The sequence below is a fragment of the Alligator mississippiensis genome, chromosome 10 (genome assembly GCF_030867095.1).
Source record: "Alligator mississippiensis isolate rAllMis1 chromosome 10, rAllMis1, whole genome shotgun sequence".
NCBI lineage: Eukaryota > Metazoa > Chordata > Crocodylia > Alligatoridae > Alligator > Alligator mississippiensis.
The window spans coordinates 74534384-74559677 of NC_081833.1; the positions used below are offsets into that span (position 1 = coordinate 74534384).

Sequence of the window (25294 nt, forward strand, 5' to 3'; positions counted from 1 at the left end):
AAATAGGCAAATAACACACCCCATAACTGAATCTCGCATTGGAAATATTAACACTTTAACTTAGTTCAGTAAAAATGGGACTGCAGTAATATGTGTGCCTGTGAAGTAATCATGCAGTACTGGAGATAAAGCTCAACAATGTTTTTCTGGAGAGCAGTATCGGTCAAGAAATTCCCAGCGTGAGTTCAATTTAAATAGCCTGAAAGGCTGATTTAAAATAACAAGAATCACTTTCTCCTCTTGTTACATTAATCCCATATTTTTGGCATTGAAAATAGCAGGTGCGTGGCTAATCGTTGCAATAGGAAATAACATTTGTTTATTGGACTCATTTTAATTTTATTCTTCTCATATTAAGAAGTCCGTCAACAAAGTTTAACTGATTGTCATTTTGTGGGTAGCTTGAATAAAAATGTGTTTTGTGCAGTACATCTTAGCTGCAGCCTGAGCTGATCTCTTGAAAGATCAGAGAAGTGTGGTTAGGACAGGATGTGTAAACAGAAGTACAAGGTCATAGCCAAGTATTTTAGAGTAAATACCTGTATCTGGGGATCTAGATGATCAAGTAATGTTGGATGCAAGATGGAAATTCTGTGCCATCAAGTGTCTCCTTTGAAAAGATGACCTCCTCCAGAAATAATACTGGAAAAATAAATATCACTAGCTCACTACATTATTAAATGGAGGATACGGGGGAAGGGGTGGTAATCTATTTAAAAATCATGCTGGGCTTTGAAACTTCTATTTCTGGACCTCTGAGTTTAAGCCTTCATTTATTTCCCAAGTGAAAATGAGTTTGCATTCATCTCTTTCCACATAAACGAATTTACCAGTTGGTTTGGCACAACGGGCAATTTCCTACAGGACGAGCTTTCAATTGATAGAGCAGTGGTGGCAAGCCTGCTTAGGATTCAGACTCACTGGATGAGGTGGTGGGTAGAAACGTGCACAGAACCAGATGTTGCTATTCAGTGCCTTCCTTTTCTTTCGCTAACTTCGTGGGCATATTTTAAAACTCGAATCATACAGCTGCTCAGTCACTTATTTAGGATTTGTGGTTGACAGCTGTAATGTTAGCGTTATATGCTGGCCCTAAAGCTAGGGTGTAACTCGTTCAGTAACACACTTGTATGGCTTAAGTGCTTCTCGGAGTCCTTGTCCTTGATTAACTACCAGTGTGGCTATAAATATAACAGCCATAAAATTAAGAGGGAGTAATACTTTCTTCTTTCACTTAAAGTAACCTTATCATTGAATATTGTCTTTCAGTCTGTTTCAAAACTTGTGCAATCATCTTTAAAAGGAGAGGAAGGCTCACAGGAATTGGTGCTGAATTGAGAAGTTAAACACTTGCCGTCTGTGTCTACCAAGAGTAAAAAACTCAAGTTTATGTTTCAGTTCTGCTGAAGAAGCAGAAGGTTTTTGGGGCAAACATGCAGTACATCAAACAAAAAAAAAATGCTGTGGTCATAACTATGATATCTTGAAAGCTATCAGCAATATTTCTTTTTAGAGATGACACTGGGAAATATCTGTGGCAAGTATTTAAACTGTTCAGGACACACTGAAGGCACATTATGTCTTTTTAATCATCTGTCCTATTTTAAAGACCTAGTTTGACTTTTGTGCGTGTTGGACACCACCCACTTCTTTTCTCTTGGTTATTTTTGCAAATTAAAACCAAATAAGTCCCTTAGCCTTCACGTGGCATATTCCCATCATCAGGAAGTAAGGAGACTGCTCTGATTTGTGTGATATGGGTTTTTGAAACAGAGCAGAATCTTTTTTGTGGTATTTCATAGACATTAGGGCTGGAAGGGACCTTGTAAGATCATGGGGTCCAGCCCCTTGCCCAAGGGGCAGGAAGTCAGCTAGGGTTAGTTATCTTACTTGGCTCATTGCTGTTTGTCATGCTATTATGTTTAATGTGCTGTGTTTTAAACATTGCATTAAAAAAACCCGATGCCGTGAAATTTTGAAGAACTGATTACCTGTATTGGTGGACAGAATAAATTGTATCAATGAATGATATTTTAGAATAACTGCCAGGAGACATGACAAAACACCGAAAGTGAGAGAGAGCTGCCTATTTTATCAAGTATTGTAAGATTATATTTTGCCTGATCTTTGTTTTCTTTTATTTTCCACTTCAGGGAAGCTCTGTCAGGTGGACTTTGCTAACGGGACTTACTCTAGAGGTTTTTTGTTTTTTTTTAAGATTAATGTTTCGGATGATAGTTCTACACTAGATAGATACACACTCAAGAAGAAAAACTGAAATATAAACTCAGTCCAGATTTTTCCCTTTTTTGGAGGTGGACTGTAAAACTTGAACAACGCTCCCACTGTGGTTCAGGTCCTATATTTGTACTAGAGGATGTGGGGTAAAGTTTTGAAAAGTGCCCAAATGAGTTAAGAGCCCTAGTTCTCATTTTCATTCTCACATTTCCATGAGGAAGCAGATCCTCTTGTTGCTGAATACATCGCGGGGCATTGTAACCCAACTATTTTGGGGGGTCATTGGGGTAAAACGAGCTGAACTGCCAGCGGTTGTGTGACTTCCTAATCACTTTGCAGTCGTGCTGAGAAGGGTGAACTGCGTTTATCTTTTGGTTTATATACCTTTCCAGTTGTCAGCAAAGCCATAAATGTAAAAATGATATCTTGTGATGGCAGTACATCTGTGAAGGGTGGTCCATCTGCCACCAAGTGTTTTCTTATGGGTGACAGGGTGATAGCTTGCCTATTTCTCAACTATAATTTAAATGTTCTTGCTAATCCAATTTTTCCTTATGAAGTGTGGATTTTTGAGATTTGATGAATTGCCCAACTGTTCCCATCTGCTTTAGAAGTCTTTTGGATTATAGTCATTTGCTGGATATATAGATATTTTTGTTTCTGTACAAATGTTTTCTTAAAAAAAAAAGTATGAGTTATAGCATGGCCCGTCAAATATTTAAACAAAACATTTCACCATGCCAGCATTTATCAATTTGGATAGAGACTGGCCTTCTGAAAAGTTTTTGGTGGATGAAAACAGAGTAAACATTGACGAAAACCAACATTTCCTTGCTGCTTTCTCATCAGACACTGAACATTTTTCTTTCCTCTAGAGGAAACCTGAGTTTAAGGTTGGCCACAGGGAGCTTTTTCTTTTCATTGTTCTCAATTAAGATGAACTTTTTTTTGACAATGCAGATTTTTTTTTTTGTGTTGACTTTTTAGAATTAAAAAAATGCTTAGTTAATGGAGAGCCATTTCATAACCAGGAATAATTTAAGGGTGATATTAGTATTGGGCAGATGTGCCTTTGCTTTTTAATTAAATAGGTTACTTATTATTCCTGCTTTAATGTATAACTGCTGTTTGGAGAGCAGCATATTCTCTGTCTTCGCTCAGTTGTACATTTTTTTTGAGAACTTACTAAAATTCTAGTGTAAAAAAGTTTAAATGATTAAAAAAATTCTCACTTTAAGATTCCAAGGCTAACTTCTAATCCTTTAAGCCTTCATTTGTCTTCTACTGTTGTGTTGTTTTCATCAATGACTACATAATTTTCCCCCTCTGGCTTTATATGAAATTCGAGCACTAGATTGCCTAAGATTGGTTATATTCTAATTCATCAGGTGCAGATAAGCTAGGAACCACAGAGGTGAAGCAAAACTGCTCCAACTTGAACCCTGGATGAAGCTGGGTTAAAGCTGGAGTGGTTTTGCTCTCTTTATATTGTTTCAGCTTGTCAGCAGGTAACAATTAGGAAGTAATGGTCCTCTTGAAATATTCCCCTTTAGAAATGGCTCCAAATGCATTTGTGTCCATCCTTTGAGTTATTATCTGTAAGCTGCGGTGATGCTTTTCTAACGTTATACACTGTCAGATTTAAAGTTGTCCCATTAATGGTGTTTTCTCAGTTTGAAGAATGTATTTTTGTTCAAACTGAGAAAACACCATTCATGTTTTCTGTATCCCTGCTGCAGCTCATCCCGCAATGTATTTAGGAGTTGACTTCTCATGCTTTCATAACATCTGGGAAGTAACTGTCAAGTATCTGTTGTTCTGATTTTAGAAATCCTGTAGGTTTAGTATGTGGCAGTAATCTTGCCAAGGAGTCATCTTTCAGTTTAGTAAGTTATTGTCTGGCAACAGCATACATTTACAAATTCACTGCAAATCTGGTCTGCAGATATGAGTGAGAGCATCAGGGAAAAGACATTTGTAAAGCTCTTAGTCACAATCTTACTACATCTTTACATGTTGAGAGGAAGCGCGACTAGGTCGGTGCTAGGCACTTTACCCACTCACCCAAAATGATGGCCCAAAGAACTTGAAATCTGAGAATAAGGCCAGAGATAAAAGGAGGATGCAGGCAAATGGTAGACTAAAAGGTAAGAACTGATAGTGCCGTTAACAAACTCCTGGATAGACAGAGGTAGTTAAAATCAGACAGAAGGCAGGGCAGAGTGGCACCTTATAGACTAACTATTTCAAGGTCATAAGCTTTTGTACGCAACAGTTTATAAAGCACCTGTTGCTTATTCATAGATTCATAGATTCATAGATGTTAGGGTCGGAAGGGACCTCAATAGATCATCAAGTCCGACCCCCTGCATAAGCAGGAAAGAGTGCTGGGTCTAAATGACCCCAGCTAGATACTCGTCTAACCTCCTCTTGAAGACCCCCAGGGTAGGGGAGAGCACCACCTCCCTTGGGAGCCCGTTCCAGACCTTGGCCACTCGAACTGTGAAGAAGTTCTTCCTAATGTCCAGTCTGAATCTGCTCTCTGCTAGCTTGTGGCCATTGTTTCTTGTAACCCCCGGGGGCGCCTTGGTGAATAAATCCTCACCAATTCCCTTCTGTGCCCCCGTGATGAACTTATAGGCAGCCACAAGGTCGCCTCTCAACCTTCTCTTGCGGAGGCTGAAAAGGTCCAGTTTCTCTAGTCTCTCCTCGTAGGGCTTGGTCTGCAGGCCCTTGACCATACGAGTTGCCCTTCGCTGGACCCTCTCCAGGTTATCCGCATCCTTCTTGAAGTGCGGCGCCCAGAATTGCACGCAGTACTCCAACTGCGGTCTGACCAGCGCCCGATAGAGGGGAAGTATCACCTCCCTGGACCTATTCGTCATGCATCTGCTGATGCACGATAAAGTGCCATTGGCTTTTCTGATGGCTTCGTCACACTGCCGGCTCATGTTCATCTTGGAGTCCACTAGGACTCCAAGATCCCTTTCCACCTCCGTGCCACCCAGCAGGTCATTCCCTAGGCTGTAGGTGTGCTGGACATTTTTCCTCCCTAGGTGCAGCACTTTGCATTTCTCCTTGTTGAACTGCATCCTGTTGTTTTCTGCCCACTTGTCCAACCTATCCAGGTCTGCCTGCAGCTGTTCCCTGCCCTCCGGCGTGTCCACTTCTCCCCATAGCTTTGTGTCATCTGCAAACTTGGACAGAGTACATTTCACTCCCACGTCCAAGTCGCTGATGAAGACATTAAAGAGTATCGGTCCAAGGACCGAACCCTGCGGGACCCCACTGCCCACACCCTTCCAGGTCGAGACCGACCCATCTACCACGACTCTTTGGGTGCGACCCTCTAGCCAATTTGCCACCCACTGGACTGTGCAGTCATCCACATCACAGCCTCTTAGCTTGTTCACCAGTATGGGGTGGGATACCGTATCGAAGGCCTTCCTGAAGTCCAGGTATACGACATCCACCCCTCCTCCTGTGTCCAGGCGTTTCGTAACCTGGTCATAGAAAGAGACTAGGTTGGTCAGGCACGATCTGCCCGCCACAAACCCATGCTGGTTTCCCCTCAGCATAATTTGTCCTGCTGGGCTCTCACAAATGTGAGCCTTGATAATTTTTTCAAATACTTTACCAAGGATGGAGGTGAGACTGACCGGCCTATAGTTGCCCGGGTCCTCCTTCCTCCCCTTTTTGAAAATGGGGACCACGTTAGCCCTTTTCCAGTCCTCCGGGACTTGGTCTGTGTGCCACGAGCGTTCGAATATTCCCGCCAGTGGCTCTGCAGTGACATCGGCCAGTGCCTTCAGCACCCTCGGATGGAGCCCATCCGGGACTGCCGACTTAAAGGCATCCAGTTCTTCCAAATGACTCTGCACCACCTCAGGGTCTACGCATGGAAGTCTGGCGCCTATGAAAGCTTATGCTCCTCTGAATTAGTCTGTAAGGTGCTACTTTGCCCTGCCTTCTGCCGAACTCACGGATGACGGATAAGGTCCCAGAGGACCGTAGAAGAACTTACTACAGTGTCCATTTCTCAAAAGGAAAAAAAGAAAAGAGGGCCAGGGGAATTAGCCTGATCAGGTCAGCCCGACGTCAGCATGTGGGAACTTTCTAGGGCAATTTATGAAGTATTCATGTTGATTAGGACCTTTATATGCTATGGTAATAGAAACATTAAATGATGCTGTCTCAGACATCTTTATTGCAACTCTTTTTTTTAGGCTTTTCTTTGAAGAAATGGAAAGATTTTTGATTTGTGGTTTTAGAAGAAAAAATGTAGTTCCAGGTTCTTTACTTCTTTCTCCTTTTTATCATTGTAAAACAGTACCGTTTTGGGGTGCACTGTGATTCTTTGTAGCCTGATGTACATTTTGTTGGGGTCCAGTGGAAGGCTTCATGAGGCCTTTTGTTCATGCCTCGGGGACAGAGCTTGCTGCACCTCTGTGTCACTCCGGGCTTTCTGAATGCAGCTTCTCAGGTATTAGGCTGTGGACCTTTACCTGGGTAGAACTGCACGCATCTCCCACTCTGCAACCAGGGGTGGTATCTTATCCTGTCTGAGTTTGGGTATCTGAGGTTCTTCCCTTGGCAGGTTTGTGGTCGGTGACAAGTGGTAGAAAACAGCCTCCTTGAAAGCAGAAATAATGTTTATTTTTCAGTAGGAAGGAAGCATTTAGAGAGAAAGTATTTTGAAACAATAGTCTATACGTGGATCTATCTGATGTAAAGTGTTCCCAACTGTTAGGGGTAACTAAGACAGACCTATCTGCTTCAGAGACCCAAGTGGGGTCCCTTTTTTGGCCCAGAAAAATTGCACCCTCTTTCAAGAGGGTGTTTCTTTTGATGACCCCTGCTCCCAAACCCCTGCCTGTCCTGACATAAACAGCCATCAAGTGTGCTTATGGGGCACTGGCTTATCTTGAGCCATTCTTTTTTTCCTTTCTTGCTTGTTCCTTTAACAGCTGCCCGATGAACAAAATCACTATATTCGCAGAGTAACCATCTCAATAATCATGCTGGCATTTCCTATCTTTTGATTATTACAGAGCAGCTCCAATTTTGGCACAGTGTAAACATGCCTTTGCACAGACAGTCACCCATGGACACAGCTATAGACATTTTATATTAATTTTGTAGAAGAGCAAAGTTTATCAAGCTCTGTGCTGTCTGAGAGCACAACTACCGCCTCAGTTGCTAGGGTGAGTTCACATCTTAAAAACAAACAGCAGGATTATGGTTATCCGTCTGTTTCAGATGTACCCGTTTAGATGGAAACATGATTTGATGAACTGATAGGTTAAGGTTAATTTCTGATGACATTAACTAGCGAGATGCTAGACTGATTTACATGTCAAGGACTCGGTTTTGAGAAAATGTGCCAACGTCTAGGTAGTTTGAACGTGTAGTGAGTGAAGTAATCACTTGCATGTCCCAGTGGTCAGGTGCGTATCCATCTGGCGCTGGGCACTCTCAGTGGTGCCACTTACCCACAGTTTGGACTTTGCACAAATTATATTTTATACGCTTGTAATGATTTGGCTCAGAAATTAAACAGACCCATGAAAGAAGCAAGATTGGACAGTTGTTTGCTTCGTTTTAATTGAATTTTCTTGAAAATGTTTCATACTGATATTCCATTTTTGGATTTGTTACGATATCTGGGGATTTTGAATGCGTGTAACTCTTTGGCTTCAGACAATCTCAGGCTTCTTTGAATTTATTCAGGGCCAGCAGCCAACGTGCTCCCAGCAAACGAAAGGATGTTGTAGCAATTCCGAACAAACAAAGCCCTCCGGCCAATTCTGAATGCGGGAAGAAATGTTAAGGAACAAATGAAATAAAAATCCCTCTCCCCCCCGTCAGTTAAGAGATTGTTCAGGTGTAAAACTTGTATTCAGCAGACATGAAAACCGGTTTAGCTCATGCAAGGAAAGAGGAGAACTGTGTGGGGAAGTTTTGGTGCACGTCACGTCAAATGTGCAGATCCTCTTGTTAAGGCAGGTTGCTTATCTCAACTAATACGCCACATACGCTTCAATCTTGATTCAGCAAGGTGCTTGAACAGGTTCTGAGTTCAATACTGGTAACTTCAGAAATCGTGAGTTAGGCCACTAAACATCATGAAATCGATGTAAAATTGTGTGTGAGGGGGGGCATTTCTCCCCCACCCCCTTCTGGTTGTTGAGGTTTTAGGGATCCCTCATGTTATGTGTCTGAGCTTTTTTCCCACCCCTGCGACAAGGTTTAGAAATGTATTTATTTAAATGAAAGCTTGGATTTTTATGTTCATATGATTTCAGGAGCTGGGGCTTTCAGGAAAAATAGCACAGCTGCCCTCTCTCCCCCCCACCCCCTCAAAAAACCCAAAACAAAACAAAACCCAGCAAACCAAAAACCAGGAGACCAGAGTTGGCAACGCTGAATGTTAACTTGCAACACATGAGTAGTTTGATTGAAACCAATGGAAGTATTTCTACTCTTGAAATAAGGCATATGCTTATGCATCTCACTGAATCTGAGCCTTGGCTTGTAGAATTAATTCTGGAGAGATTTAAGAGTGCCCTTTTCAAAATATCCATATTTTTAAGCTTAAGCCTTTGGGAGTTTGAAATGGATCTTTAAGAAAAAAAATTGTAATTCCATCCTAACGCTTTTTAGTAGTTGTTACAGGCAGCTTCTACGAGAGTCTCCTCTTGACCTCAGTGAGCTTTGAATCGGGGACACCGATAAATTATGCTTGTTTTATTGCAAGAAGCTAATACTTTTTTTGGCCTGTCACTCCTCCTCCCCACACACAAAGAACTGTATAATTAGCAAAGAGATAAGAAAAAAGCCACACTTCCAAATGTGTTACTTGAAGATTAATATTTGCTGTAAAGCAGAAATGAAAGCGTCTTAACACATGATGCATTTGTATCTAGGGAGGTAGTTGGAAAACAGCTACCTAATGATTTAATTTTATTAAACATAAATTGTATTTAACAGTTGAATATATTTAAGATTTATTTTACTTAGAACTACAGTAGCTTGACAGCGCTCTTACTAACTTATTCTATTGTTTTCACTCCATATTGTGTCTTTTCAAGTACATTCTTCCAGCAGTTGCAAGGCTTTGATAGATAGATGGTTGCAAAATGTTAGAAAAGCTAAAATTAGGAAAAGACCACTGTGCTCTGCTGTAGCTCTCCTGATGCCTTTTTACCATACTCTCTTAACATGTGTACTGACAAAGCTTATTCCAAGAACAGTGCCGCTTCCTTCACTGGCCTTTCTTGATAATTTAGTTCCATATATTCCAATACTTTTTGGTGGAAATTTTTCTGCCAAAGCTGTTGATGTTCCTGATTTCCTAACCTTGAGGTTGTTTTCCTTAGGTATGTTTTCTTGATCAATTTGGAGAGTTTCAGTTTCATAAATCCTCTTTGTAAGGCAGGGAATAAAACAGTGAAGTCACCAGAAATTCATTTTTCTTGCCAAGGGTAATAAGTGCAAGTGGGAAGAAGCCAGTATTACAGTAGGCATTGGAACAGATGTCTTGTAGAAAAATCACTGGGGTAGGGAGTGCTGGAGCACCTGGTGCTAGGGGGGGTCGGGAGTGCCTGCCTGCAGCAGGGAATGCCTGGGGGCCCAGGACCTACACCAGTGTGGACCTCTGCGGTGTGTGGCCCATGGGGCTTGTAGCCCCTGGCCACCGAGAAATTGGACAGCCCTTGTTCAGAGTGTTGCTTTTTACCTGTGGAGCTGCCTTTGAATTTCATGGAGTCTGGATGAGAGATTGATGGCGGTATAATTCAGTTATATGCTTCTGGAGAGTGTCTGTTTATATGCCTTTGAAAACGTGTGCGCACCAAAACAGAGAAGAATATTATATACGTGATAAGGGGCACGCAGAATCGGTCAAGCCGACAAGTAGATAAACAGTGACAGTTGCTAGTGGCATAGTCCACATGTTCCTAGCTATGATCTTCCTTAAAATAAGGAACTCCTTTGGAAATGCTGAGCCTCCCATTATATATCTGGTCAAGAATGGTCTCTTTATTTGGAGATGGCAAGCTTCTCTAAATAGGCTGTCAGGGATCTTCAGTAAACTCCCTTGGATTTGTTTTTCATGTCTGTAGAGGTACTATCCTTCTTCCTGTTTGGCGCTTCGGTACAGCTGCATGTGCAGCTGGAAGCTTTAGGGATTTTGTTCAAAATAATTACCAGTTCTCTTATTTCTCTCATCACAGTGCTAAAGTGCTTTTCCATTTAATGGACCTGTGTGCATTTCTCTGAAGCAGATCTTTTTTTCGGTGAGACTGATATGTTACGTTTGACATACAAGAACACAACCATCAAAACCACCCAAATCCAATCTGCAAGCATCTTGATCCTACAAACGTGAGCACGCGCTTAAAGTAAACGACTTAAAGAGTAGTCAAGTCAGGTGATTTCAGTGGGGCTACTGAGACGATGTAATGTATGTGTAAGTCTGTGTGTGATTGGACCCTTAGAATTTGATCTCTAATCTTGCATTTTTGTCAGCTGCACGTTATATTTTCCTTATTTTTAGTTGGTCTAATAAAAGATAACGGATTTACCCCAAGAAACTTGTCTGCCTCGCCCTTAGACCAACACGGCTACAATCTTTAACCCTGATATTATCCCTCAAAAACATGTCTACAAATGTGTGTGCAAAGTATGCATCCCTGGACTTTTTACTAAGGAAGTAGAGTTGCAATAGTGTCAGAGAGTTGGTGCGAGTCTTGGGAGTCAGGACTCCAGGGTTCTGTTCTTGGTTCTGCTGTGGACCAACTAGATCTCCCTCCACTTCCAATCTCCCCACTAAAAGTGGGGATGTAATACCTATCTAACTCCACATGCTCTCTTCTTCAAAGGCGCTAGGCTAGGTAAGCGTAAAGTACTGCTGTTATGTACATCTCATGGGCTTCCTTTAATCTTCGTCCCCCTTCCTTCACTTGATTCCACAGAGCTTTGTTGGAAACCACACTTACTTTCTGAGCCTGTAACTTAACTAATATATTAAAAAAATACTTTGCATACCTTGTAAAAACAAGCCATCTTATTTTATCCAACCCTTGCTCTCGTTGTGAGTGACATTGCAGCTAACTTAAACCTTGATTGTGCAAACTATTGCTGCAATGCATCGTTCACTAACTTCAGTGCGTTACTGGCACGATTCAGGACCACTCGTGTAAATAACTCTTTGCACGATCAGCCAGACTATAAACTCTTTGAACCAAAACCACTTGTGTTTATTTTATCTGTTGGTGGCAGGGCTATCTCCAGCACTAAAAAGTTAACAATTTTATTGAGTCTGATGTCAGATGGGTTTGTAGCTTACTTAGAATCCCAGTGCCATTTATTCTCTACATTTTACCAGCTACATTTTATCACTGGTTGGCATTCCCCTCTTTTGTGTGTGTATCCATTTGCGTTTTCAGACCTGCATTTTGCATATTGGTTAAAGCTTCTGTTCCACTCAAGAGAGCACACAAACACCAGCAGACACTCCCTGTGCCCGAAGAAGGATGTTTGTGCCCAAAAGCTTGGAAGGAACAATATTTCCAACCATTTAGTTAGTCTAATAAAAGATATCACATCTACCCAAAGAACCTTGCCATTATGGATTAATTGCATTGTAACGACCATTTTTTCAGTACTTGAGGTTTTCTTGAACGGAGGGATCAGCCAGTCTTTGAAAGCTTTCAGTACTTTGGGTTATATATGGTATTTGGATCTACAGCCTTGTAAATCTTTGGAGCTTCTATTTAATAATCTTTTGGCTCTTTCATAATCCCTAGTTTTCCATTCCTAACTATTTGAATCAGGAAAAGAATCTTTGTTTTAAAAAAAAATCGAGGAAAAAACGTAGCACTCAAATGAAATAATCTATAGCTGTTTTGTTCACTTATCTTTGAATCCCCATATTCCTTTCTAGGAGGATCAAAAGTTCTTTTTTTCTTTTGGTTCAGATATTGCTTGTTGATACCGGCACATTCCTTATTTCCACTATTATCACAAGTATTACTTTTTAAATTTTGGTCTTCTTCCCTTACATCTTTCTTTAATTAACTTATTTCTGTTGTCACTCTGGACTGTTAGACGTTTTGGAATCAATCTGCTGTAATATTATTCCTTTCTCAACTGTTCCTTAAGTACTTTGCCCCAGTATTTTATATACTTCATTCTTCTTGCCAGTAGCTTTTTAATGAATGTTCTCTATTTTCTCACAGCCTGCCCTTTTATTTGAGAGAGAGGGAGAAGAATCCAGCTCTCTGAGAGCAGTTCCACTTATTTTTCACTAGTTCAGACGTCCACTATGCAAGAGACTTCCACCAAACGGCCAGTTCCTTTAGGCTAAGTTTGGACTTGATGCGTGATGTATTTGTGAAAGTTAGTGCACAGGGTATGAATGTGGCAGAGTATGGCTGCACCGCCACTCCACTGCCCCTTTGCCTGAAATCCTGGCCTCAGCCCGTTTTGACCTTTGACCTTAGCGGGATCAAGGTTGCATGTCCATCTTTCTTCCAAAAATCAGTCCCTTCGCTCAGTAACCGAAAGGCTTCTGGTCCCCTCATGCTCTGTTTCTTTCCTTAGTTCTTTGGTGATCACGGATGGAAGGTTTACCCTTTTAGAGGCCATCAGATGTGGGTCCCAGGGATTTCTAGAGAGGGGCAGGACTAGCTTGGATCACTTCCAGTGGTGCAGCACACGGGGGGCAAATGATCTTATGTCCGCTGTCAGGCTGCTTGAGAGAGCTTTAGGAAAACCCGTACCTCTGGTTCTTAGTAGACCTCAGCAGATCTGAATCAGCGGCACCCACACTGATGCTGTTGATTTTACGAACTGAATTGTAAGGTTGAATTTGCAACCAAACCTGTCGAGAGCTCTGTCTTGGAGTTTTGCAAATGCATTTTTAATCTGCAAACAAAATATGAGCTTTTAAAAAATATAACCATTGTGGCAAAACTCAGAAGTACTCTTTTTATTTTCTCTGTCTGTTTTGGAAAGAAAGGGGAGATAGCAAGACAAGGAAATAATACCCTCTTCAGTTCTTTGACACTGGGGCAATATCCCACTCAGCAGTGGTAGGATGAGTTATTCATTTTGGTTTATTGATGATTAGCCCTGCTTTTTTGTTTTCATGCAGCATGGCTGTTTCCAAAGAAAGAAAAAACATTCATAAAGAATATTTCTATCTATTACAGGACAGTAATCCCCAGTTCAGTTAGGGGATCATGATATCTCATTATCATGGTGTTTTCAACTGATTTACTCTTTAGACTGATTGCAGTTATTCAGAATTTGAGCTGTTGCTTAGTTGTGATTGCTCAGGTAACAAGTGCTGCAAATCATGAATTCATAGAACTATTTCCAAAAAGCCTGGAATGCAGATTAACAGCAACTGCAGTTTAGCATATTCTCTTATTCAGTATTATTTTACTAGTAAATTTGGTCACTTCTTTCTGTGAAGAGTACAGATAAGCAAATAATGCAGAAAATCAACCAAAAATATTTATACGAAGTTTTCAGTGGAGTCACTTTGCTACGTTTATGCCCCTCTTGTACTTGCAAATCACTGTTACTTTAAAACTTTTTCAGGAATTTTTTTTCATTGAAAACATTCAGTTGGAGAACAATAATACTTTGATGACTTAAATAAGCAGTTGTAGCTCAGGAACCGAGTTAAATGTGAATACTTGTGATCCACCCCTAGACTGAAATATTTAAAAACATCAGCTGCTGACAAACATGAAAAAAAACCCCAAAGCTATGCCTTACTGGAAGAAGCAGTGCATTAGTTCAACCCTAGCTCTGCATTATCTGTGTAGATCGGGTGCTTCAGCGGGGCTTTTTGGTGCTTTTATCTAATAGCTGATTCAATTGGCTAATAGATAAAAGTGGCAAAAAGCCCCACTAAAGCGCTCGATCCATGTAGCTATAGGGCGAGCTGGGTCCACCTAATGCAGTGCCTCTACTAGGTGTGTGCTGGGGTTGACACAGGAGTTTAAAGTACCTATTTGTGGGGTTCCCCCTCCCCACTCCATGTTTGAAAGCAGCCATCACGGTTATTATGTACTTTTACACCCATCTCAAACTATTATGGATGTATTATTGGGTTAATATTGGTACAGGGTTTTTTTAAGGTATGATGGTCTATTTAAATGCTAAGAATTTCTAGTATGTGTATAGTATAGTAACAAGTGTGCATGCATTACTTTTAAATATGCTGTATAGGGTATCTTTTAAAATATGTAGGACACCGCATAAACAGACGTATTGGAACTGTTGAAGTTCATTGCACTGTGAGTGCACTCCTAAAAAATTCCAGCGAAATCTGTTCCTTTGGCACCAGATGGAAATGTTGTCCTGCTCTTAATGTGGAGTGGGGGGAGTGGGACCTATCCTGTTGGTGCTACAAGAATGCCACATCTTTCAGTTCATTTTATCATGTTGGCTTAAAAGCAGTTCTTTTACATGTCTAAGCTAAAGCCAAGACTTTGATATTACCAAGACACAAACATACTGTGTAGAGCTCTTTGTGTCTCAGAAATATGTGGAAATGCTATTATTATTCTTTTTTGATTTCAGAGAGCTCTGCTTAGTCTGTTAGACTAAAGCAGCCAAATTTAGGGTGCTTTAGGCTTCGGTACAGCAAATGTGATTATAATTTGAGAAGCGGGATTTTCAAAGCGAAGCTGAATGGAATGTCGGGTATGAAGGAAAACTTGCTGTATTATCTGTACATTATTATTATTATTATTATTATTATTATAGGCAGAAGTTTGCTTTTGAATATTATTTGAGGGTGTTCCTGACCCAGATTTTATGGGTTTAGTAAGAGATCGTGTTGCCTAGCACAGGCACACTGTGGGTTGATCTGTATCTTTTCTGTGCATCACTCCGTCACTCTTTCAAAGATACCCTGAAACTAAGATAAGAAATTCCTATTTTTTGGAAGGAAGGAGGGAAAGCTGATCCACCTGGGTCTGTTTAGCAAACAGTGCTGTTGAAATGGGCATGCTGCAACACAAAAGTGCCTTTGAACCTTGTCTCTGCAACTTATTCTAACACAGTAAAGGCAACTGATACTCAATTTGTCATCCTCTATTCTGGATGCCATCAGCTTGTTCTAAATGGGCAGATGGGATTTTCATTCTGTTCACAGAATTGCTACCTGGCTTTTGAGCCCTGATTGCAGCTACTTGGCTTTTCCAACATCACAACTCCTTGAGAATAGACATAGGGAGTCAACTATAAAATGGTTGAGAAACCCGAGCTATATCATAGATTGCATTAGGCTATGGAGCATGGCTCTTGAGAACAATATTGAATGTCTCAGTGACACGTTAAAGCTAAATGAAATGAAAGAGCAGTGCCAAATGTTTCTGCAAAATTCCTTCTTGTTTTGAAAAAGATTTTTATATTTTTTTTTACTCATTTAAGAGAAAAGATGAATGAGGAGCAAGCTCTTACAAGCCTTTTGAGTGTTCTGAGTGACCATGCAACAACACACGTCCAAAATAATAAATGTAAAGCTGGATATAAAACAAATGTTGAGGCCAGGTACAGACATTACACTTTTACCAGCATAAGTGATTGGAAAACAGTCCATGCCTGTAACAGAACAGAAGTTTGACACATATAGGCTAGCTTAAAAATGGTGGAACCGGGTCTAGTATTTGCTCCCCCCACCCAAGGGAGAATGTGTGTTCTGTTTGCTACCGATCTGAACTATGCCACTTATAGAAAAGTGCATAAATAGATTGATTCTGCCTTGGGCTTTTTGCATGTCTGTACCTAGCCTGCTCGTCTAACTTGGTGATTCTCATTGGGGGTCCCAGGAGATCCGTTTAAGGGTGTTCCAGTGCACCAGGCAATATTAACACTGTTACATGTGCAGACACCTACATAAGATTCATAAGATTAACCCAGAGAATTTAAGTAAGAATACGTAGTGCCAAAAACATTTGGACTTAGGGTGGTCTTTCTGAGTTCTTTCCAATAAATGAATGCTCTTGTATTTTTCCAAAGCCAAGAAATAAGTGACAGTTAAGAGCTGGCATTTACTGAGGGGCACCAATCGATTTTGAGAACCACTAGTTTAACCATATAACACTAACCTTCCTAGATGTTCAGAAAACCTTCTAAAGTCACAGAACCTAGTAGCCTTGTCCATGTCTCCAGCTAAGTGCTTTTAAGCAATGGCGCTCTTGAATACATGCCTTAGTTTATCATGAGCAATAAAAGAAGTGCTCTAGCCATGAAGTGAAGCATATGCCTTCTTGAAAGCACACGAATTGTTCGTTACCTTGTCGAATTGGGGCCAATATGAGTGCGTGGATACATGTGTACATAGACTGCCTTTTCAAATGTGTGTTGCATCACAAATCTTAAGTGATGGGAAAAATAAATGTTTATAGTTATAGAAGTTTTCACTTAATCGAGTATTGGCCTTCCAGCCCAAAGAGTAAGGGTTTTTTTAAATGTCCTGGAGATACCTGTTTGATTTAGTCCTTTGTGTTGTCCTACAGACGAGGCTTCAAACAACTATTTTCTAGTTATCTTTGGTCAGTGTCCAAGGGAAATTATTTTTTTCCCCAAGAACAGGAAGGACAAAAACCCTAGTTACGTGGCTAGTGTGTGTGTAGTTTTTGACCACGTATGTCTCATTTTGAGTGGACTGTCTTTAATTTACCTTTATTTTTATAAATAAATATAAGTTGTTTTAGAAATTAAATATATAAACACAGCTTTGTGTCTGAAAGCTTGTCTAGTATCTCTCTCAACTATACATTTGATCCAATAAAAGATATCACCAAAAAAACCCTTTGCTTCTCACATATAAGCTTCATACCTTGTGACTAGTGTTGGGTGTTAATTTTATCTCTGATGCTCAAACCTAAACCTGGCTTTATCCATACTGGGACAGGGAGTTAATGTCTGTACTCTGAAGCCTTGTAATTCATCACTGCCACTTTGAGTTCTTGCAATGGAAAATGATTCAGGCTAATTGACAGACGTTTATTTAAAAAAAAAAAAAAAAGTTAAATCTTCTACAAATCAGCCAAAATATTATTTAATTTCTCGGGAGACGGGTGTTTATTTTTGTAGGTTAGCAATTGGTTTATTTTTATAAGATTAATTCAGCTTTGTGTTTTTGTAGTGCAGCTACCAGACGTTTCCCTCTGTTAAAAGTGCCAAAATTGCACCCAGCTTTGTTAGTAAAATAAGCACAACTACTCAGAAAAATGGAACAAGTTAATTCTTCAAATATTTACATGGGCAGGTGTTTAATTTTATTTTTCTTTGTCTTAAAGGGATGATTGGCAGCACCTGGTGAGCGTGCAGAGCTTAGCTTTGCTGATGCTCACGTGCACGGGAGCAGATCCCGGTGGAACGAAATGAGTCACAGTTAAGGGTCAGCCGTCTCCCTGGGCGGGAAAACACGCGCAGGCATCAGAGTATATTCCAAAGAGGCTGAAATGGCAACAAACCCTGTCTGTTTTTTGTTCCCTTGACACGGGGTTTCTCCGTGCTAAGTATAAAACTTCCCTACTCTGTTTCCACAGTAACAAACGGTCGTGCAGTCTCTAGGCTTTCTCTCCTGCTCCCTCGCACACGCTTGTTGCAGCCATTTATAGTATCTGGATGCAGCCTTCTTGTGGACTTATAGCTAAGAAGGATTTGAAAACAGCATTGAAAACCTGCTTTTGTACAGCAGGATTGGGTTAAAAGCAAATGCCCGGCCTTGAAAGGACAAAGAAGAGGAGCGACAAGTTTTGACTGGCTGTCATGAAACGAACTTCTGAGTGCAGAGAGCAAGCCAAGACACAAATGGCAGGACTTAAAATACGGCATGGAAAGTAGAAGCGAGCCTGAGCTGAAAGACCAGCTCTGAATGTCTCCCAGCAGTCTTGGGAAAGGGGATTTGAGTGTGAACGAGACCAAACCCAAATGTGCAGATCTGAACGCACACGCTGCGGGGGTGCCTGGCTTCACTAACGATTGGTGACCAGTAGGCATTGAACTCTTCCACCCATTTTGCTCTACCAGTGATGTCAACCTTGCCCATTTTCTCACTTCGCATTTGTTTCCAGGTCTGTCCCTGCCTGGGGCATTTTGCTTGTAATGCTACTCCCAGTTTCTCCTTTAAGTATCTCTTTCCAGGCCTACCTGTCCCACAAGGCTTTTAACACATTGAACCACAACAAATGGTGCTAAGATTGAAGTGGGGGAAAGAGAGAGTTGGTGCTATTCTTGGAAGTTTGTATCGTTACCTTCAATGCACATAATAATTTAAACTGTATTCTGCATTCCTCTGAGGCTGTGAGCTTTTGGGTTAGCAGCCAGGCCTTCACAGTTCTTTGCCCCTGACTGGGACATCTGGCTGTAGCAATATATGTATTAAAAACATTAATAATGTAGAAGCCGGAGTAACTATTCACTTGTGTAGACTAACTAAATAAGATGTATTTCTTGAGACAGAGAGCGCGAGAGTGAGCACATTAGCTTTCATGAACCCCAGCCAGCATCCGATGAAGTGAACTTGGGTTTGTGCAAGCTTGTGGTCTCTCTCTAGCTATCTAATTTAAGTAGTCTACAAAGGTGCATATTTACCTTACCTTCTGACTGACTTCAGATCAACATGGTTAATGACTTCTCTCTGCTCATAGACATATAGGCACTGCATTTAGAGTGGTGTTAGTGCCCCAAGCAGTGCCTTTTGCCTGAAAATGAAGCCCTTATTCTAATCTGTAGTATTTATGTACTGTAGCTAATCTAATCCTGTAGTTCTGTACTGGAATCATTCTCCTGCAAACACCCCCTGGTCTAACTCATGTTGCTTTTGCTCTTGTCTTGTCTACTCCTTCCCTCATCCTTTCTTTTACATTACTCTTCTCCTGTGGTTAGCAACCTTACCCTCTTCCTTTGGTTTTGTGCTCTCCTTTAGCACTTCTAAATCTGACCTTGGCAGATAGATTAAATAAAGAGAACAAATATGGATTGCAGACTTCTTACTTGCTGTGTGTAATTGCTCGGTTCGTCTTTGGTATTGTATAAATTGGAACATAGGTAGATAATGGTATTTTCTAGCTGTATAGCCTTTGTACACTTCAAATGCCTTAGATATGAACTACTTAATATTATCATCCTGAAAGACCTATTTGTGTGTTTACCTTTACACATGTAAGTAGTGCTATTGAACTAAAAAGTGAGTTTAGTGTTAAGCACATAGATATAAACCTTTGCAGGATTGGGTTCTAGTGTAGCACTGTTATGTTTGTGTGTTAGCATTCAAGCTTCCCTGAGTAAATGTGATATATTTTATTAAACAACTGAATAGCTGGAAAAATTGTTCTTTGCAAGCTTTCAGGTACAAACACCCTTTTTCAAGCAGAGCGAGCATATGTGTTAGTGTGTGTGTGTATGTATACACACACACACACACACACTCTAACACATATTTTATATATATATATATATATATATATATATATATAGGTTACTAAAATCTTACCAGCTATTGAGACAGAAATGCACACACATAATAAAATGATTTAAGAAGCGCTGCAATAGTAATATAACTCTTCTGCATCGTGCATTCTGCATTTGAAATGTCGTGGTATATTGCTGTTGATGGGGATTGCTGTTTTGAGGGTAATAAGTATTTTGCATTTTTGTAAGATGAGGAAACAAGATAGACATCTCTCCAGAGAAGAAAGAACCTCCCACCATTTATTCTGCTGCCTGTTGAGCAAATGGAAAGCTATAATAAAAATGTCAATTAAAACAGATGATTTTTCTTTATATTTTGGCTTAATTCTGGCACTTAGAGTCAAACTTTAGGCCAAATGCTAGCCAAGCCCAAACACTGATATTCTAAGATACTTTCATCCTTGGTTTGTCATTTTTTATTAGATTGTTGATTTAGAGAGACTTGATGCGTTTCATCCTTAGGTTTTTGTGTTCGGTGTCTCTCCTGTCTTCCAGAAGTGCACTGTACTCAGGCCAAAGACCGTCTTCATAATTCCACTTTATAGCAGCAAGAAGATACCTCAATTGCTTTATATCCTGCCTGGCAGGTTCCTTGTTACTTGTTTGGGGTTGAATAAAGAAAACTAGTTGTATTGTCAGTTTAATTTCTTCATCGAAATATCAGGCTGTTTTACCCCACCAATCTCTCATCACAATGGGCACTTTGGTACTATTTTCAGATGTCTATCAGTCCGACAGGAAGGATTTCATTTCAAAGGCAGCACTCTAACACAGAGTAATGCAATAGCATGACACGCCGAAGCCAGTTTTGTTTGGATTGAATCAAAGAATTGTTGTAAACATTCAGCCGAAATGTAAAAGGGCCATTGAGGGTCCCACACAAGCCATTTTGTGTGATGGATTTTATGTTTACCTGCCAGTGTTTCTGGTTTAGGAACTGGAGGCCAAGGGGGAATCAGCCCGTGGTAGTTTGTAACATTTGATTTGAATGCAAGAGCTGAAAACCTTGTCCAGTGCCCGTGTTGCAGGTCAGCACCGATATTGTGGAGTCGTTTCTGAAACCGTAATGACTTCAAGTCCATTCGTCACACATGGCAAAAAGAAGTAACTTCTGTACTCAGTACTACAAGAAACTTTGAATGACTGGAAAAAAGTGCTTGCTTGACATCTATGCTGAGATCATCTATGACACTAGATTAAAATAGTGTATAAGTTCCAGGAATCATTACTTATCGTACTATTAGAAGTATTTGTATTCATTCGAGCTAAAATGGAAACAAGTGGCAGAAATATGGGAGCAGGTTACAGAGTCATTTGTTCAGGTTTCCTAGATTTTTCTTGAAAATAAAAGGCCAAAGACAATATCCAGTTGGCACTCATTTCCAGCAACACCTTATGAAAGCAGCAGTCCCCAGCACCGGTTCTTTGGAGAACACTTTCCCACCAGATATTCAGATGATATGGTCTGTAATAGCAAGGTTACTTAGGAGTAACTTAGCACCAGGACACCAACTGCTATGTTGTTAGGAACAGGCTTTCACAGCACAGCCGTGCCAGCAATCTTTTTTCTTTGCCTGCTGTGTCCAAATTCAGTGGAGCTGGCAGCTTGACGGTTAGTAACAGGATCTCCTTCCCCGATGCTACTCCTAGTTGTGTTGTAAAGCTAAGAAAGTGGCATTCAAAATGAGTCGAACTGCATCGTCGACACTATGGATTCCTCCTTGCCTCCTTGATGCACTGGCACGTCATATGAGGAAAATCTGGAAAGGGAACCATAGAAAAGAAAGGTTGGAAGGGACCTCCGGAGGTCATCCGGTCAAATCCCCCTCTGTAAACTATTTTAGATTGGTGTCTGTCTGATTTATTCTTAAATTTCCAAGGATGGGAGATTGATTGCACTGCATCTCTAGATATTCTGCTCTAAGGCTCAGAAAGTTCTTCGTAGCATCCTACCTGAAATCCCCTTGTTGCAGTGTAAGGCTGCTACTCCTTGTCCTGCAGCCACGGGGGAATAGTCTTTTGCTATCCTTCTTATAACCACCCTTCACGTATTTGAAGACTGTTATCAATCCTCCCTTACTCTCCTCTTATTTAAGATAAGATTTACATATAGTGTGTGTGTGTGTAACAATACATTTATAGCATTTCTTTAAATTTAAACTTATGGACAGTAGTTGGGTGTAATAGCTATGATTTGTGTGTGAAGGCAAACACTTCACAAATTACTGTAGCTGGCTGTTTCTAAAAACCATGAGGTATTTCCTAAATTGTACCAATATTTCCTAAACTGTACCAATATTGTATACTTTAACCTTTACTTCACTTTTACTTACTTTACGTCATCATTTATATCAATAAACTTGGAGCTGATGCTTGTTACTTTAGTGAATCCCAGAGATCATGTCTGAAAAGTGTGTTTAGAGTTTGAGTTGCTTCGTATGTTAGATTTTATTGCATACTTTTGGCATATAATCTAACAGAATCTAGGCTATTTAATCCAAGTCTGTAGTTGGAAATAAAGATTATGCTCGTTCAGGGGTCACACAATACACTATTCAACTTGAAAAGTGTTCGTTCTTCTGAATTTTTTCATGGCTAGCGCATGAATTGGATGGTTATGAAAAACAGGAATTTGTGACTGTTATATGCCCTAATACTTTGTTACATACACATCTTTAAAATAATTAAAAGTTTTGCTTTTTATTTATGCCACTTTTTTTAAGATATGTAAAGCAAACGGTAAAATGCCAGCATGGAAGAGCTGAAGAAATCTGGGGTCAGCAGCTGTCATGTATTTCACCCCATGTTACCGTGTGAACATTAGTATTTAATATAGATCATCTGTGTCAATTGTCATTGAAACGGTAGGCTGGAAACCGGAATTTTTTTCTTCAACATTATTGGAAATCTGATTGTAACTGAATTGAGCACACCCGGCTTAGTCTAGCATCACATCCAGAGGACATTTGCTTTCCTTGGAACGGCATCCCCTACCCCAGATGTGACTTTGGTGTCCATACTGAACTTTAGTCCAGTTTCTGGTTAGAAGCTTGAATCGCAGACTACTACCACTGCCAGCAACATTTCATTTATATTAAGAGTTTGATACTACTTTAAACTTTAAAACGAGTATTTATTTTTCCAAACTCTGAGGCCAGAGCAAGAGTGAAAGCTAAGGTCTGGATACGCGTAGGCCAGGTATAGTGCTGGCAGCCAGTATAATGAGTGCATACTCTGCTGTTAATGACCTCATCCTTGATCAGGAGGAGAGATACACTGGAGAGATGAGTGGTGATTCATTTTCTGTGCTGGAAATGTTCCTTTGGTAAATGACGTGTTTAGGAAATAATGCAGACTACTGGTCAGTAAAGTCTAAAACCAAAAACAGTTCCATTTGGGATCTTTGTCTACAGTTGAGTAATTGTCCGTGATAAACCCCTTTAAGTAATTAATCAAGTCAATTACTCATTGTTAATTATAATTTATTTTTTTCAAGTTGTCAGAATTTCACTTTGTTTTTCTCCTAAGCATGGGAATAAGATAAACCTATGATTCAAAGCTGTGAGCTTGGAGAAACCAGCCTTAGCAAGAAGTTGCTTACTCTATGGTACCAGTTTACCCACCCCAGAAACTTTTACCCTGATCCCGATCATGCGGGGCTGCTTGAGCACTTCTAAAGATGAGGATAAAGTTCCTTTTACTTTGTTCTTTCAGTTATTGCCCCCTTCTTCAGAGATGCTTTAAAAGATATCCACTTGTATTGAGTGCGAGTGACACATCTGGGCAAAGATCATAAGTTCATTTTTGTAGGCCGGATATAAGCTATTCATGGTAATGACTCTTAGTCACTGTGAATGTGGGTTGGATAAAGGCTTTTTATTCATCACAAATCTTGCAAGCAAGTCAGTCTCTGTGGGCTTTGAAATAAGGTAACGGAGAACATAAAGAAAATGTGAAGAGATGATGGCATTTGCACGTTTTAAATATAACTGTAACCTGACTTGTAGTCTGCCATGATGTAGAATTTCTCCCTTTTCTGTTTTAGAGGATTACCCCAATGGAACGTGGCTTGGAGATGAAAATAATCCTGAGATGCGAGTCCGTTGCCCCATCACCCAAGCTGACATGTTGCACATCAGCACGAACTGCCGCACAGCTGAGAAGATGGCACTGACGTTGCTTGACTACCTCTTTCACCGAGAAATTCAGGCTATTTCCAACCTTTCAGGGCAGGGGAAGCATGGGAAGAAGCAACTCGATCCTCTAATGATATATGGGATTCGATGTGAGTATAACAGTGCGACGTTTCCAGTCTTGTATTAGATAGTGAAGGGTGTTTGTACAATGCTTAGCCCATTGAAAGCCCTGTTCATGATTGGCTTATTCATAACTTGTCTGAGAAGTTGAAAATCTCTGTGTATTGTTATGATCATGCTTACAGAAGTGTAGTGAGCACAGTTATAACAATATAGAGGGATTTCTAAAGACTCAGACAAGTCTTTAGAACAAAGAGTTCCAAAATACTCATGCATGTCCTTTTCTCTCCTTTTTATCTTACTATTTTTCGTAGAAAGGTAAGGGTTTTTTTGTGATCTCTTTTATTGGATCAGGTCTTATTAGTGCCTCTGTGCATCTCACCTCTTATGATTTGCATCTCCCTATCTGTAAAAGACCCCTGAATTGTAATATTTTTCCCCTAGGTATTTTATACTGGCTAGGACTTCAGTTATCCTCAGCTGAGATGAGACTGGGGCCTTCCTTATCACTATTCCGCCCCCCCTAATTTGATTGTCACTGGCAGAGGAATGGCTAGTACGGTGACAAGTCTGTGCTTTCTTGTAGCAGCATTAGTCAAGACAGCAGTCCAAGCTAAACAATGTGCTCAAAACTATGCATCCATCTGACCAACTCCTTTACTTCTCAGTCATTTTGGTGATTTGGTCTTAAGAGCAGAAATTGTCTCCTAAAAACCTTTGGCTGCAAATGCACTGCTCCCCTTTCTGATACCAAATTAGCAAATCCTACAAGCAGCAAACTAAGTGACAGGCAGTGAGTCAGTTTTAAGGCTTAGACCAGTATATTCATCCTGTCTCCCACTCCAAATAGGTAAGGCTTGAGCTCAGATCTATTTCTCTCGGGAGGGGATCGTAGGAGAAAATGCTCTCGCTCCCAGCTCCTGCTCAACTCACCAGTGAGGTAGGCATCTGAGCACAGGTGCCATGGCAAGGCACTTTCACATGTCCTCTATGATGGTGTTTAAATGTAAGGTCTCTTCCAGGAGAATTAGGTGAAAATGTCCATTTATTATGGACCTATGGTCTCGCTTAAAATTTATGACTTGACTTCTAGCAGGGTTGAAGCAATCATCTTGGTAAAAAATCCCTTCCCGCAGACCTAGCTGTTGCACTGCTGTACTCTAGCCGTTGGCTGTATCAGTTCAGGGACAACACCACCCTCGAACTACAGTGTTTCCAACAGTTCCCTGTAGTTGGAAGCATAACAATAGGAATTGGGATCAGAGCTTTGTGGTTTTTAAAGACTTGGAGTT

At 40.5% G+C, this 25294-nt stretch overlaps 1 protein-coding gene across 4 annotated transcripts in view; it reads left to right on the forward strand.

The window, feature by feature from the left end:
- The window catches only part of BANP (BTG3 associated nuclear protein), a 215539-nt gene that overhangs the window by 54882 nt on the left and 135363 nt on the right, over window positions 1–25294 (forward strand). For 3 of the 4 annotated variants that reach the window (XM_059713929.1, XM_059713930.1, XM_014607885.3), the window contains exon 7: window positions 23792–24031. The exons of the other annotated variant lie outside the window; for it this stretch is intronic. In XM_059713929.1, coding sequence (XP_059569912.1) covers window positions 23792–24031 — 240 coding nt within the window. The remainder of the gene's footprint in view (window positions 1–23791; window positions 24032–25294) is intronic. 4 annotated transcript variants of the gene reach the window in all.